Here is a 16,768-nt window from a genome sequence, read left to right on the forward strand (position 1 = left end):
ACGACCCTTGTATCAAGGTTTAAGGGTTAAGTAAGACTCAACAAAAACATAAATAGCAAATAAAACAGCAAACTTTCTACTACGCTGGCAACTAGTAAGTGTCATATAAATAGTTTATAAGCATGAGGAAATTTAAGTCGTATCAGGAAATTAAATGAGATTGAATCGTGGCAATAGGGAGGTCACTACATTCAGAGAAACTATCTTTCTGGTACAGTATAATTATCATTTAAGCTTTGGTCTTTCTTTATCAAATTACATTTTTAATATACAAAAGAAAATTCTGTTTATTGTCTATAACAATAAAATCAAGTTGTTAAAAAGTATAATTAGACCGAATTTTTCATACTTTTACCATTTGTGTTTTCAGAAGTGATAGTGAAAAACTCAGTTTAATCCATAAACCTTGTGTATTTACCTTTTAGTTGTTATACGAAAACTTTTTTACAAGAATATCTTGAGGAATGATTGTCGAAAACTTTATAAATATTATAATACTTCGTTTTCTTTAGCTTTATAACGTACGTACACATTGGATTTAAAATTTACCAATGCTCACACGTCCTTTGTGTGAGAACCTATAAATCGAGCTCCTGTGTCGCAGTAGGTGTTGGCACGAAAAAGATCCTTGTCTGCTCAATAGCCGTAAGTGCCGAGTATAGGACAGAAATTGTATCCCTACACCGGCAAGCGGTGGTGTCTCGGATCCATATGAGTAAAAATTCTCGAGGGGACGTTAAGGATAAAAATCACAAGTAGACCAAAAAAAATGTCCACACACTGTAGAGTAAACTAAAATGTTCATAAATTACTCTATATTTATAAGGCAGACAATACTCTGTGTTTAATTCATTATTGACTTTAATATAAGTTAGTAATGTTAATAGATAAGTAAAACATGTCTAGCATTTACGACTGATCCAGAAAGATTATAAAAGTTTAACTATTTAACGTTAAAATTATAAATTAGAGGAGATCATACAGTTCAACTCCTCGCAATACACATTTAAAGGAAATTAAACTCAATATATTTTGAAAGGAAATTAATTGCAATACTTGTTATTGTACTTATCATAATTAAACTATTTCAGGACATGGTACAAAATAAAAGCATCCGGATATTATATGCAGTGATATTCTCAACTACACTCGTTGTAAAAAGTACTTCAAATAACGTATGCCCCACATCGCCATGCTTTTGTGTCAACGCCACAGTGGCAGACTGTTCCAGTAGGAAGCTAGAAACTCTACAACCCCTTCATGGCACAATCCCTGCAAGTGTAACAAACTTAGATCTGTCTGGAAACAATTTCTCTTACATCAACGATACATTTTTTGACCCCATTGCTTCATTGAAAATTGCAAATTTAAGCATCAAAGAATGTAAATTACATGGAATATCTAAAAGAGCATTGCAACACTTCAAAGAAATTTATAAATTGGATCTTTCAATGAATGAATTGGAATACAAGTCAATACTACAAATCTTAAGATGGTTGAATGGTTCTCAAATTAATAAACTGGATATATCTGATGTGAAAGGGGCTCCAACATCTCTACCAGAAAATGTTTTTGAAAGCATGTACAGAAATAGTTCTCTTCATACATTGCATCTTCGAAATTGGGAACTGGTCAATGTCAGTGGAACAACATTTAAAAAGATGTCCACATTGAAAAAACTTGACTTGAGTAATAATAACATTCTTGAACTAAAAATGGAAGGATTTGACCACATAAAACAATTAAATCTAACGTTGAATGAACTTGCCTATGTCCCAAAAATGTGTGATGCAAATAATAAATCGTATGTTCCTAGGTTAAAATTTCTATGGTTAGCAATAAATCACATCTCGGACTCGCTTGAATTCCATCGACAGGGCCATTGTTTTACTGAATTAGAATATCTTAATTTATCTTTCAATGCGATAAGCATTTTTAAAAATAATTCATTTTCCTCAATTAGGAGTTTGAAGAAGTTACGTTTGAACGATATGCTAACGTACGATTTGATTATTGAAAAAGACGCATTAAAGTCGAAATCATTGGAGGCTTTATTCTTTGGAAGCAATAAAAGAGTAACAAAAGAAATGCTAAAATATGAAACTATATTCCAGAAGTGTACAAATGTAAGAACATTAGACATGTCGCTTTTTGATTTTTCTGCTTTTACAGACGAAGACTTTTTAAAAATGTTATCTCCACTTACACATATAAAACAACTAATTTTACGCCATTCTGTATTGAATTTCGTTCCATTTATATCACATTTGAAAACACTTCAGATTTTGAATTTACACGGTAATTTTATTCGCCATGTTCACAAAGATAGCTTTATAAACAATACAAACTTACATAAAATTATTCTCAGAAAAAACCAATTAACATCTATCCATGAAGATTCATTCACAGAAGATATATGGAATAATTCAAATTTTACAATCGATGTTTCCTTTAATCCTTTTGCTTGTGACTGTGACCTTGAATGGTTCGTTAAGTGGGCAGATGCACACAGAGAAAAAGTCATTAATTATCATTCCAATCAGTGTGATTCACCAAAAGAGTGGAAGGGTCGTCACATAAATAGCAATTTACATTACCTCAAAATGAAATGTCATCCATTGAATCGAATTTTCATCATCATCCTGACTATTGGTTCCTTTGTATTTATTTTTCTATTTACCTTTGTACTTTTTCGAAAGTTAAGGTGGGATATTTTGTTTTATGTACATAACTGCCTGGATGGAAGACGGAGAGGATACCATAGATTGACTGACCATGATTTAAAAGAATACGACGGGTTTGTTGCTTACAATACACGTGACCGGAAGTGGATAATGTCTGAACTAGTTGACGTTCTAGAGAAAAAAGAAAGTTACAAGCTTTGTCTGCATGAGCGAAATTTTTTGCCTGTTGGATTTCATGTGGATAACATCTTTGAAAATATGGAGGCCAGTCGAAAACTTTTGCTAGTTCTAACAAACAATTTCATGCAAGATCAATGGTGCCAATTTGAAACTATAATAGCCAATCAGAAATTAGCAGACGGTAACAAAAACAACATTCTCCTGATTCTGTTGGATAATATTGATTCCAAACATTTTACAGCAGCACTGAAAACGTTGCTCAAAGAAGCTGAAAGTGTGGAATGGACATCTAATTTAAACGGAAGGAAATTGTTTTGGAAAAAGATTAAGAATTTTATGTGCAAATAGATTTCCAGATTCTTTAGTCTCGTTCATATTGTTAAAAGCTACACTGAATTACTAATGATTGAGAATATTAAAGTATAATACTTTTACAGTTTCATTATTTAAGATTTTTGTCTTTTTAACAAGCATTTTCATGATATTTGAAAGTGAAAATTGTGTACCTAAGAATGACGTAATTTATTGTTAGGAGGATGATAACAATGGAGAAAACATAGTACTCATTAAAAACCAATCCTTTATTAATGTTTCAGTATAAATATTTTAGATAGTTAAAAAAAGATAAGGTTCCCAATGATACCCTAATTGCCTGTTGTATATATAAAGCATTGAAAGGTTTTATGTTAAACTTTATTTAAAAAAACAAAAAAACGAACTAGTATACATAGAGAAATATAAAAGTTAGAATAACCGACAAAAATAACTTTCATTAGTAATTGCTCAAGTTATAATTGCATTAGTTAACTGTCCTGTATCGGTACATATAAATATAGAAGCCTTTATTTAGAGCTTTGTATCCTATGTTTTGTTACTTCTTCTCACAATGATGACGATCAAGACACATAGCAGTACTAGTCCACCAACTAAACCTCCAATAAGCAGTGGTAATGCGATTGTTTCCTTCTGCAAAGTAAAAATGTAGTAAATCGCATAGTTTGGATTTAGTTTTATGTATTAAGTTAAAACCGATTTGCCATAACGATCGTTAACGAACTGTAAATCAGCAATTCTATTGCAGTTTTAGTTTTCGTATTGCCAATTAAATAAGATTTTCTCTAATGCACTAGATCTTTAATATGCATGAATACCCCGAAATGTCTGGGCCTTTTCCATGAATACTGCCCATTAGCAAAGGTTGTAATCTAACATTAGACTTTAACAGTTATAATCGGAGTCATACTAGTATTCAAAAAAATATTTTCATGGAATAAAGGTGTTAAATCAGGACTGTGTATTGAGCCAAAAAGTTCCATACAATGCAATGTTTTACAATTATGCGATATCCGATATGCTGGATTCTTCTACAAGTCTTTCAAAGTCTTGTAATTTATTTAATGTATGAATTTAATGTAAACTAATAAATTGTTTTAAAACCCATTTCGAAGTTCTTGTCTCCCTCTCTTCACAAACTACAATTCAAATTCAAAATTTTAATGACTATGAAAACAACATGTTAAATAAAGTTGTCTATGTATTTTGTAATATCTATCTGGTGTGTTCCCTGAACGTCTACTGGACAAAACAAACATCTAATTATCACACTCAACTAAGGGACCCTCTAAGGGGCTCAACTTTATAAATTATCTATACGTGTATATATTAAAGGAGAAATTATATAGCAAAATTTTATTATTTTTGAAGATTTTATCCACTGGGTTATAATTCTTTTTTTTATAAATAATTGTTAGCAACAATAAAACATCAATTTTCTTGAGATGTTTTATTAGATGTTAATAGTGTACCTTTATAAACGGCAAGCTTAAAATTTAAAAAAAAATAAGGCCCCTAAAATTTAAACATTATTCTCATACTTACGCCATATTTTTCACAATAATGTCTTAAAGATCGGTTAGATAAAGTTTTGCTGAATACATGTAAGGACGTAACATTCTTTTTTTTTAAACAGGAATATCTTAAACAGGAAAAATCTATCAATCATAAGTCACTTTTCTTTCCAATATATCTTATTAAATATAAATAGATTTTGCTTTAGATTATTTTTTTAAATCACGTTTATATCACGATTTCACGTTTATATCGCGATTTCAAAGCTGCATTAATTTTTAATTAATAATTATAAAAACATATAATTTCGAAATCTTTATTAATTTGCATCATAAAACTGGAATTTAACATTAAAGAATTTATTTCAGTAAAAATGTGTCAAGAAGCGTAAAAAAGGATTTTTAAAAACTTTTTAAAGATTTTAAGAATTCCCATCCCACACCCAATTAAACTGGATTTTTGAAAATATGTTCAAAGATAAGTTTTTATCTTAAAAATTTTATTTACAAGTCTTGTGTAGTAATGTTTCTTTTTAGAATTTTAAGTCTTTTTAAATAAAAAAAAATTTATTATACCCGCACTTTCTAAAGAAAGTTCGGGTATATTGTTGTTACTCATGTCCGTCCGTCCGTCCGTCTGTCACACTTTTCTTCCCTGAACTCCTCCTACATTTTTCACAGTAGCTTAATCATCTTTTGGGAGATGGTTGGGGGTGTCATGTAGATGTGCAGTAAAGTTTCGGAATTTTGATTTTGCCCCGGGGGATCAAATGGGGGTCGAAAAATGACGTTTTTTATGCAAAAAGCCCCGTCTTCCCTGAACTCCTTCTACATTTTACTCAACAGCCTAACCATCTTTTGAGAGATGGTTGGTGGTGTCATGTAGATGTGCAGTAAGGTTTCGGAATTTTGATTTTGCCCCGGGGGATCAAATGGGGGTCGAAAAATGATTTTTTTTTTTTTATACAAAAAGCCCCTTCTTCGCTGAACTCCTTCTACATTTTACTCAGCAGCCTAATCATCTTTTGAGATTTGGTTGGTGGTGTCATGTAGATGTGCAGTAAGGTTTTGGCATTTTGATTTTGCCCTGGGGGATCAAATGGGGGTCGAAAAATGACGTTTTATGCTAAAAACCCCGTCTTACCTGACCTCCTTCTTTATTTTACTCAGCAGCCTAATCATCTATTGGGAGATGGTTGGTGGTGTCATGTAGATGTGCAGTAAGGTTTCTGTATTTTGATTTTGCCCCGGGGGGTCAAATAGGGGTCGAAAAATGACGTTTTTTTTTATGTAAAAAGCACCGTCTTCCCTGAACTCCTCTTACATTTGACTAAGTAGCCTAATCTTCTTTTAAGAGATGTGTGGTGGTGTCATGTAGATGTGCAGTAAGGTTTCGGAATTTTGATTTTGCCCCGGGGGGTCAAATGGGGGTCGAAAAATGATGTTTTTTATTCAAAAGGCACCGTCTTCCCTGAAATCCTTCTACATTTTACACAGCAGCCTAATCGTCTTTTGAAAGATGGTTTATGGTTTCATGTTGATGTGCAGTAAGGTTTCGGAATTTTGATTTTGCCCCAGGGGATCAAATGGGGATCGAAAAATGACGTTTTTTATGCTAAAAGCACCATCTTCCCTGAACTCCTTCTACATTTTACACAGAAGCTAGCCTGATCATTTTTTGGGAGATGGTTGGTGGTGTCATGTAGATGTGTAGTAAGGTTTCGGAATTTTGATTTTGCCCCGGCGGGTCGAATGAGGGTCGAAAATTGATGTTTTTTATGCAAAAAGCCCTGTCTTCCCTAAACTCCTCTTACATTTTACTCAGCAGCCTAACCATCTTTTAAGAGATGGTTGGTGGTGTCATGTAGATGTGCAGTAAGGTTTCGGAATTTTGATTTTGCCCCGGGGGGTCAAATGGGGGTCGAAGAATGATTTTTTTTATGCAAAAAGCCCCGTCTTCCCTGAACTCCATCTATATTTTACTCAGCAGCCTAACCATCTTTTAAGAGATGTTGGTGGTGTCATGTAGATGTGCAGTAAGGTTTCGGAATTTTCATTTTGTCCGGGGGGGGGTGTCAAATCAGGGTAGAATTTTTTTTTTTTTTTTTTTTTTTTTTTTTTTACATATAATTGACATGTTTAATCACCCTGCTTTCAAGAACTTCCCTAATATCTTATGCTGCAATAGCTTTAAACCATGATCATTTAGAAAATGATTGGTTTGTTTTGCATATGTGTAAAATGGTTTCAAAATTGGAATTTTCATGTGAATGGCAAAAAGGGGCAGGAAAAAATATGGCCCCTCCCTAACCCTGGGAGGTCATGATTTGTACAAACTTGAATCTAAACCTTTTTAGAATATTTCCATATTAATCATGCTCTTGGTGTTCTTGAAAAGAAGAATTTTGAAGATGTGTTTCCTTTTTTTCCTAAATAAAACTTTGATCCCTAATTGTGGCCTGACCCTAGCCTGAGGTGATGATTTGAAAAACTAGAAATATGTCTATAGGACATGAATGTCCCGCCAGATGTGTATTACTAATGGTACATGAAAATTTGTATTAGTGTATAAAGTTTGATGAAAATATCTTAAACAGTTTTTTCAGAATTGAAACTAAAATATAAATAAATTGGATATAGATAATAAATTCTCATCAAATTACGTATAAGTGCATGCTAAACATAAAAATGTCTTAAATTATTTCTTTAAAACTAAGCAAAATACAAATTAAAGAGGAGGGAGGTCAAGGTCACAGGAATGTGCACGATGAAGTTTTTGATGCAGCTGAATAGCTCTCACTAATACATTTCAGGATATTATGTTTGATAAAAATATCTTGAATGATTTAATGAAACTGAGCTTAACACTTTGTTTTAAGAAAAGAGAGGTCAAAGGAAAGGTTGGGGTCAAAATGTTGTTCTAGTTGAAAATCTTACATCAATGTGAATTTACTATTAGCATATGAAGTTTGATAAAAATATAATTAATGGTTTATTTAAAACTTAGATAAACACATATTTTAAAAAGTGAGGTCAAGGTCAAAAGAAAATTCAAGGTCAAAATAAGTTAATGCAATAATAGCTCTCATCAGTATGTATTAGCATATGAAGTTTGATAAATATATCTTGAATTGTTTATTCAAAACTGATCTAGTCTAAGACATTAATTTTAGAAAAGTGAGGTCAAGGTCACAGGAAATGTCAAGGTAAAAAAACAGTGAAGCATTGTAAAGCTTACATCAGTACGTATCATCATGTGAAGTTTCATTACACAACTTGAATCATTATGGTTTCTTTAAAATAAAGCTAAACACTAATTTTAAGAAAAGTTAAGTGAAGGTCAAAGGAAAGTCAAGGTCAAAAAATATTGCCGCAGTTGGATAGTTTACATCAGTATATGCATCAACATATGAACTTTGATACAAATATCTAGAAAGTTTCTTTGAGCTCGACGGAAAGACGGATGGAAGGGTGGAGGACGGACATGACAAAAACTATACATGTATTCCTAATCATGGCGTAGCATAAAAAACTTGAATCTACATTATATGAGGATGTTTCCATATCAAGATTATACAAGCAAATTCAAAGAATTGTTGTCCTCTGCTTTCTGTATTTAAGTGAATGGGATGCCATAATTTATGGCAGATTGTGTGTCAAATATGCACCCCTATCATATGTCACTTTATGAAAATTAGGTCAAAGGGGGGAAATCATCGCATGCTCGAAATATTTTGTTGCAGGTAAAGTACATGTCAAATATGAGAGTCCCATCTCTTTTCAATCAAAAGTTATATATATATATATAATATATAATATAATATTTTTGAAAAGTAGGTTAAACTTTTAGGTCAAGGTCACAGAGTCAAAAGTCATGATATATTTAGAAAAGTCTTTTCACATGTAATATACATGTTTAATTTAAATGCCATATCTTTTCTCTTTCAAAATGATTAATTTAAAATGTTATTTTTTGGAAAGTAGGTAAAATTTTAAGGTCAGGGTCTCACTTGAGTTAAAAAATCATAGTACATTTAGAGAGTTTTGTGGTAATGTACATGTGAAATATGAAAGCCCTATCTCTTATTATTCAAAAGTTATGACCAATTGTGACAGATGCACATACTGTCAAAGATGGCCAGACTGACAGACAAATAAGATTTAATGTTCCCTCCCTTTCCCCCAAAACGGGGGACAATAATGCCCTTGCTGTTCTTGAGAAGAAGATTTATGATGGAAAAAATCCCCTGCATATTTCTTAACGCAAATCAATATTGTGTTTTTATGTCTGTTACAACGCACTTTGAAAAATTACGCACTTTGAAAAAATTTTTCAAAGTGCGTTAAGTTTTGGGACCAGGTTAACGCACTTTGAAAAATTTTTTCAAAGTGCGTTGAATTTGGGACCAAATCAACGCACTTTGAAAATTTTTTTCAAAGTGCGTTAAAACTGTACATCATAATTTTACACCATGTAAACATTTAACGCACTTTGAAAAAATTTTCATGAAACAAAAGGAATTAGACTTATATTTTAGAAATAGACAACAGTATTATCCCCTCGCAACGTATGATGGGATATAGTAATGCGATTATGTGTCTTATTACTTTATGTGTATGTTAGTTTTTTCTGTGTGGAATTGACGTAATTTGTATCGGGATAGATGTCAAATGATTTACTGAACATGCTTTTTTGGGAAGGAATGCTCCGCTTTGCGATGCCCTTACTTTGATGTGTTTTTTTTCTAAAAACTAATGGATTGAAGAAAACCAAGAAACGGAAAACGAAGGAAAGACTGGCTGAATTAAGGTCTATCAGCTCAACTCTTTATCATTCCCACCCAGATATATCTATTTCTATAACTCGTTACCTTAAGTGTCAATGATATTTGAAAAAAAAGCATTCTAAATACAGCATAAGCACTGTACAAGGAAGTCTGTAGTAAATCGAAATTTTGTTCTTTTAAATCTCAAAGTCTATTTATGTTCATTTTCAGGAAAATCAGAATATTAATTACTAGCTGTAAATTCCTTATTTTTCGAGAGTGTTTTTTTTTTTTATCGCGAACTGACTCTCAAACGTCAAATCGCCAGAATTATAATTCGCGAATGAACGGTTAATGAACAGATTTTGCATAGATTTAAGCATCAGAAAAATAAAAGCGAGTAATATTTTTTTCGCGAGTGATACTTCCCGCGAAATTACGCAGAAATTAAGTCCTCGCTTATATTAAGGAATCTACAGTACCTGTCTGCTTTTCGATGTTAATTTGATACCATATCTGATAATCTCTCTGTTAAACTCCAGGTATTTAAAAACACAAGTTTTGCCAAAATTATAGTTATTTCTCTATGGTATCCCAAATAAGTAAGGTTTTATGAAAATTCATATAAATATCTATAATTTTTTTTAGAATCATTCCAATATGTTAACTTTTGAGAATTGACTAAGAGATAGGCGGAAGAACAATACTATCGTTCGTAGTTCTTTACGACATTGAATGTTGACCTTTTGACCCCAGATTCAAAAGGGGTCTTCCTAAGGCCACAGGGATTCTGTTATGTTAAATTTCATTGCAAATGTTCAAAGGGTTGGCGAGATATCGTGTGGAAACGAAAGCGTTACAGAAAGACGGATGGTCGGACAGCTAGACGGACGGACTGACAGATAGACCCAAATTAATATCTCCCACTTTTCAAGCGGGGGACAAAAAGTATCAAATCAGGTTCAAATGATAAATTATCATACCTAAGATTTGTAGGAATATTGACTAAGCCATGCAGAATTTTTTTTTTCAAAGTGCGTTAATATGGTCGATATTAACGCACTTTGAAAAAAAAAATATTTTTTCAAAGTGCGTTAACCTGGTCCCAAAATTTAACGCACTTTGAAAAATTTTTTCAAAGTGCGTAATTTTTTCAAAGTGCGTTGCCACATATGTCATTTAATTGTTTGTTGTTAAACATCCCTCTCAGGAATTTTTCACTCAAATGGAGACACCACCACTTGAAAAATAATGAGGACAAGTCAGATTTGAGGTCAACATTCATTTTAGGAGTTTTCAACCATTAAGACGTAAAGAGACATGAACTCGATCCTTCCCCTCACCTCTTCCCAGACCCCTGTTTATTCATATATGCAAACTACTACTTGTTTTTACATTTAAAAAAAATGTTAATAGCCTATATACAAATACTTTAATGTGGTCTATCTCTTTGAATGATTTTCATTCCTAATTCTAGGAGGATAGGTTGATGAATAAAATGTCAAGCAATCTTATCATTGATGCACTTTTATTTAATTTAATGCAGTCATATTGTGAACATTTCCAGTTCATTAGGAGAGTGGGGATGACCTCCAGGGGTTCATAACCTTTATACCATTAAATTTACATAACATAATAACACAAAAAGCAAAATTATGTATAGTCAAATGGAAAAAGTTTCCTACTATTTAGGAGTCACATAATCATTTGTCATTACTGTTTACAGGGACAGGGAGTGGATTGGGAGATCCCCCCCCCCGAATTTGCAGGACTATAATATATACTGAAGCAAATAAAAAAGACTTTGGATGCCCTCCACCCTAGAAAACAGACCCCACCATAACTTCTCCTTTTATTTGCTTCTCAGGAAATTCTGGTCTGGAAATCCCCCCTCCCTCCCAGAAAAAAAATTCTGTTTCTGTATCTTGTAACTGAATGTAACGTCGATTACGGGCGATAACTCTTCAGAATGTGAAATTCGTCTTATTGCAGCATCGGGTGACCTTTGATCCTTTAACCTTTAGCCTAACCAGTTGCATTTCAGACTATTTTACCCAAATCTATACCAAAACTCGTACTTACCGACTGCCATAGGTCCCGTCAACTTGAAGTATAATCCAATTAAAACACAAAATAATTCCTACTGACATACATGCAATGATGTGTACACAACACTAGTACTGCACGTGCAGTGCTATCTAAAAATGATAATGGTAAAACTAGTACTTAAGTTGGGTACGTGACGCAAGCCCTATGTGATGCAGGTCTTCGGATACATTTATAGTATAAGAACAAATTTAAAATTACTATTTACAAACGATGTTTTATCTTAACTTTGCCATCTAGGCCTATTTCCAAAAACAGGAAAATAGGGTATGTTTGTGTGCGTGTGTGTGTTGATGGGAAAGGGGTGGGGGTTGACTAAATTGATTGGGTATATGGCAGCTTTCAAGGTGTTTCTGCCTAATCAAATATAAAAAAGTTTTTACATTTTGAAAAAAATCATCAAAAACGCTTTACACTAATTTGAATAATATTATTTGTTTTTGATCTATATGAGAAAATAGATTTAAAAAGTTCCAATTATGGGCCAAAAATTTATACCCCCCCTTATCAAACCTAATTTACATCATTAATTAAATTATGTTGCTTAATTTCAGACTGGTAATGAATTACGAATGTGAAATACCTATAAGATCGAGACCCATGGGTCACATGGTCACTTGAGAATATTATGCTCAATTTGATGAATACATGGAGGCCCTATTATGTAAATTATTGAATTATATTGACTTTTTCCTTGGTAAAGCCCAATTTAAAGGGAGTGTGCATTTAGAGGCAAACACCTTAGTGCGGGTATTACTGTCTCATGACAGCATCTAGTTATACTAGTACATGTATATGAATAAATATTTGTTCAGTGCTTTCAATTACACAAAATATCAAGTATTGAATCTTAAGTTTATTTATGGTACATGTATTATTGAACTCCATATTTATAACAATATTCTAGTTTGGAGGAATAAACTAAACTTGAACTTGAGTACTAATTTTTTCAGTAAGTATTAAAGTATATAATCATGTCAAGGTTATACACCTGTATTTTATCTTTGAAGAGGACAATAAAAAATAAAATTGCGTCTTTCTGATTATAAAAAAGATATTAAGTATATTTTTAAGACCTGTGATAGATAGGAGAAAATCCATGCATTCAGAAAAATGTGCCCAAAAGACACGTACATCTCTTATCACAATTGTCATCAGTGCAACAATTACACTAAGATGCATGAATTTCATTTTTAAGCACATTAAGTGACGCTAAGATGAGCGTAATGATTTTCTTTCGGATGTAAATGTACAAGAAAAACAAATGAAATCATTATGAAAGCTATAAAGTTATATATTACCACTTCTTGGTCAGCAATCTTGCTTGAAATTGATTGCACTGCGTATCCTCCAGAAAAATCCACTGATTTTACAACAGAATAAAAATCGCTGTCAAACACTTGAATTTCTGTGGATGGAATACAGCAATCACCTCTATATAACAAAGACATTTAAATAAAAAAAAATCATCGCAAATTTTGGTTACAAAAATAAACTTTTTTCAAGAACTACTGAAATAATTTTTAAATATTCGATATTTTGTCCAAATACTTTATTGTACCAGGTGAAGCAACGTATGACATTTCTTTCATACAAAACTAACTAGTTCACTTTTTTTCATTTTCTCTCAGAAAGGTTTATGTCATATGAAATGGATTTTACATACTTAACAGCCATCACGATTGTTGAATCATTGGAAGCGTAGGATAAACTTGCAGCAGACGACAACGTTATGTTTGTGACGTTAACGCCAGAAAGCTGCAGAATGGATTCTGCTTTCCACAAGTAAAGAGAACAATTGCCCGTAATCAAAGAAGAAAGGGGGTAGTTATATTTTAACACCTCTTCCTGAGTATATACTTACCATGACAGTTTGTTCACTTCTTTGTAACACTCTCAAATCTCCATTTGTCGTCACATCAATGGAGTATTTCCTTTTAATAAAATTTCAAAAAAGTTACTTAATTTTTCTATTTATGTTTATGAAAAAAGAAAAATAAAATAATTTTGTGGAGCTATTTAAACTTACAGTAAGAGAGAAGACATCTGACCCTTCACAAGAAAATTTGACGTAAAATTATCGAAAGGAGAAAGATTCACTTGAACGGATAGTCTTCCATCCGGCAAATTTCCATTCGTACCATTAATTGTAGTAGTAAGTTGAATTAGTGAATTGCCCTTGTTTGTTATGGTGTATGTCACATGAATTGGTTCATCGTGTCTCTTTTTCTCTGTTGTAATGGAAATTATTTTGAATTTAATCATTTAAGAAATGCAAAAAGAAATGTGTTTCCCATTTGAAAAAACACATTTTTTAAAATGTAGAAAATTCTAACCAGCCAAGTGAACAAGGGGGAGTTCAACCATCACAGATTTTCAATTTATGTTTCGTGAACTTCTCAATTCGGAACTGCGGCTGTCTCTTCCTTCCATCACTATCAATGAAACCTTAAAACAAAGACATATGACAAGCCCTTTTACTATTTATTCGCGAAATATAAATTTTCTTTCAATAAGAGAATTACCCGGTATCTCTTTAGCATAGAGAAAAATCTCTTTAGCTTATAGAGATATCTCCTTACCTAATAGAGATATCTTTTTACCTTACAAAGATATCTTTATAAACAAAATACATATTTCTTTTTGTAAGAGAAATGTATCTTTTATTTAAAGACATCTTTATAAGCTAGAGATAACTTTAAGCGAGAGAGATATCTCTTAAAGCTAGAGAGATATCTCTTCAACAAGGTTAGAAGAGATATCTTTCTTAGTTAGAGAGATATCTCTTGAATTTTTCAAGAAGAGATATCCTTCTAAGCTATAGAGATATCTCTTTTAATGAAAGAGATATCTCTTTTCAAGTGATCGTTAAAATAAAATAATTAGATCCCCTTTAAAACGAAAGCAAAACAGGAAGTACGAGGGCTATTCAATAAATAATGTCCTCGGTGCTCGGAAAGAAGCAAAAGACGCTTTTAATTAAAACACATGTCCGCAACATTTCTTATCCAATTTCTGATTGTTTTTAGAACTCATTTTTGGGTATGACCCTTAGTATACTGGAAAATGGCGGATCCTATGATTTACTGGACTTGTTTCCTCCTTCTGAAAGGTGTTTTTTTTCAAGTTTGGAAATAGAAACATGTCACAAGGTCAAAGATCTGGCGAATATTGTTAATGTGAAAAAACATTAACTTTCTGTTTATCCCCAAAACTCCTTTACTCTTCAGGGCTTGCGGGATTGGACGCTGTCATGAAGATATTTAATGTAGTTGATTCCTGATTCTGGGTCCTTCCTCTAATACACCTTTGGAATTTTTTTTGCAAAAAATTTGCTTTCTAGACTCCTCCAAAAATTAAACTGTCTCACCGAATACGAATTTGAACAACATTATCACTAATATTCAATCTGTCTTTGTGCTCTTGCAATTCTTTGCTCTTGTCAGACCTTCGTTGTTTTTGTCAAGTTCCTCTTATGGTGAATTTTGTTTTGAGTGTTTTAAGCAATAGATTCTAGTTTCATTATCTGTTTGAATTTCAAACAAACGTGGATAACTACAGTTACTGATATTTTAAAATAATTTTGTCGTTTTCATTCATTTTTCAAAATATAGGGTGACCTTTGTGTAATAAGCTTTATTACCATCAAACGTTTCTTAAAAACAGTGTAAACTACTCCCGAAATGATGTCTGTCAAATTTGCTATGTGTCTTAAAGTCAATTATACATCATCAAATATTATTTGTTGAAATTTGACAAACAGTACATAAGTTGTTATAATTTTCTGTTAGCAAGGAGGTACCCATTTTTGATGCCCATTATACGTATAATTTTTTATCATTGAAATCCACCTGCTCATTTGTCTATAGAATAAGGCATTGGTTGCTGTATATTTCACACATTTCAGTGAATATTTCTTTTGGATTTTTAACAAGTTTTACAGCAGCTTTAATGAAGCTTTTATTTTCAATCTAGTTTACTGATTCTTTACCATTCATTTATAATGCCTAGAATAATATATGTACTATGTAGACAAAAATGCTATAAATCCCCTGTTTGAAACAAGAAATCATAATGGCAACTTCGTTAATAAACATGCTAAAAGTTTAATATTCAGGAAAACGAAAGTAAACATAAAATTTCAAATGCAATAGACCGAGTTAAGAATATCATGAAAATGTCGAATTTTCAAAATACTTTAATGTTCTTCCGTGAATAAAAATCATTAATAAAAAAATAAAAAGTCATTTAAAACGCAATTTTAATAAAAATAATGAAGAGAGATATCTCTTTGCAATAAAGAGATATTTCTTTTTGCTTGAGTGATATCTCTTTTGGACACTTTTGAAATAAATATCTTTCACTTTGAGAGATATCTCTTACTTTGAGAGATATCTTTTTAACTTCGGAAGATATCTCCCAAAGTAAAAGAGATATCTCTCTCAGAGAAAGAGATATCTCTTTAACGTTCAGAGATATCTCTTTTCACGAAAGAGATATCTTGCAAGGAGAAAGCGATATTTGTTTAAGTGGAAGAGATATCCCTCTTACAAAAAGAGATTTCTCACTAATGAAAGAGATATCTCTCTAAGTATAAGAGATATCTCTCCAAAGAGCCAAGTATGTTAGTAAGAAAAATCGGCCTTTCTTTGAAAATTGAAAATAATTATATAAATATGACTTCAGGATGTACACTTCATAAATATATTAACAATTTCCATCTATTTTTTATAGTTAAATTGAAATGACCCTCTGAAGATGGGGTGTATTTTATTGCATTTTACTGATTTGAGCACTGTGACGTCATTTTTACCATCAATTAAGAACATTTTAATAACAAGTTTAATGTTTCAATATATGTTATAGGAAAAAATTGATATTTAACTGTTTAAATTACATTGTTTGTTTACCTTAAAAATAATATTGAACGAAAAGAATGCTTTAAAGAACAAATGACCCAATATCTTTGTATATCTGAATATCATACTTGCAGTCAATTCTGTGCATAATTTGCAGTCTATTTTTCTCCTCAAATCAATTCATTTTTTTTTTCAGTAATGTTTAAATCATAGGTCATGATTGATAAAAGATCCTTAAAATGTTGTTTTTAAAGGATCTTTAATAATAAATGAGGCAATATTACTTTCTTAAGCATTTATTTTGACCTTTTTGCACTTAATTAAGT

At 31.9% G+C, this 16,768-nt stretch overlaps 1 protein-coding gene across 2 annotated transcripts; it reads left to right on the plus strand.

Moving 5' to 3' along the window:
* Positions 1-145: 145 nt before the first annotated feature.
* On the plus strand, positions 146-3,308 carry LOC134251213 (toll-like receptor 13). 2 transcript variants are annotated; one of them, XM_062733600.1, is made up of 3 exons: positions 146-211; positions 1,092-2,126; positions 2,700-3,308. In XM_062733600.1, the coding sequence occupies exons 1-3, from the start codon at positions 155-157 to the stop codon at positions 3,210-3,212; spliced, it is 1,605 nt and encodes a 534-aa protein (XP_062589584.1). In that variant the 5' UTR covers positions 146-154; the 3' UTR covers positions 3,213-3,308. The 2 variants fall into 2 exon arrangements, with proteins under 2 accessions (XP_062589584.1, XP_062589583.1); XM_062733599.1 differs by having other exon boundaries at positions 1,092-3,308.
* Positions 3,309-16,768: the final 13,460 nt, after the last annotated feature.

The sequence above is a fragment of the Saccostrea cucullata genome, unplaced genomic scaffold, assembly GCF_032062105.1.
Source record: "Saccostrea cucullata isolate Sc308-1 unplaced genomic scaffold, CSIRO_AGI_Scuc_v1 ctg1704, whole genome shotgun sequence".
NCBI classification, from domain to species: Eukaryota; Metazoa; Mollusca; class Bivalvia; order Ostreida; family Ostreidae; genus Saccostrea; species Saccostrea cuccullata.

Excerpts from the sequence above, each read along its gene's own strand:
- LOC134251213 (XM_062733599.1), top strand. The coding sequence starts at position 155 with ATGAGATTGAATCGTGGCAATAGGGAGGTCACTACATTCAGAGAAACT. Across the intron at positions 212-1,091 it reads TCAGAGAAACTATCTTTCTG|GACATGGTACAAAATAAAAG; the intron begins GTACAGTATAAT and ends AAACTATTTCAG.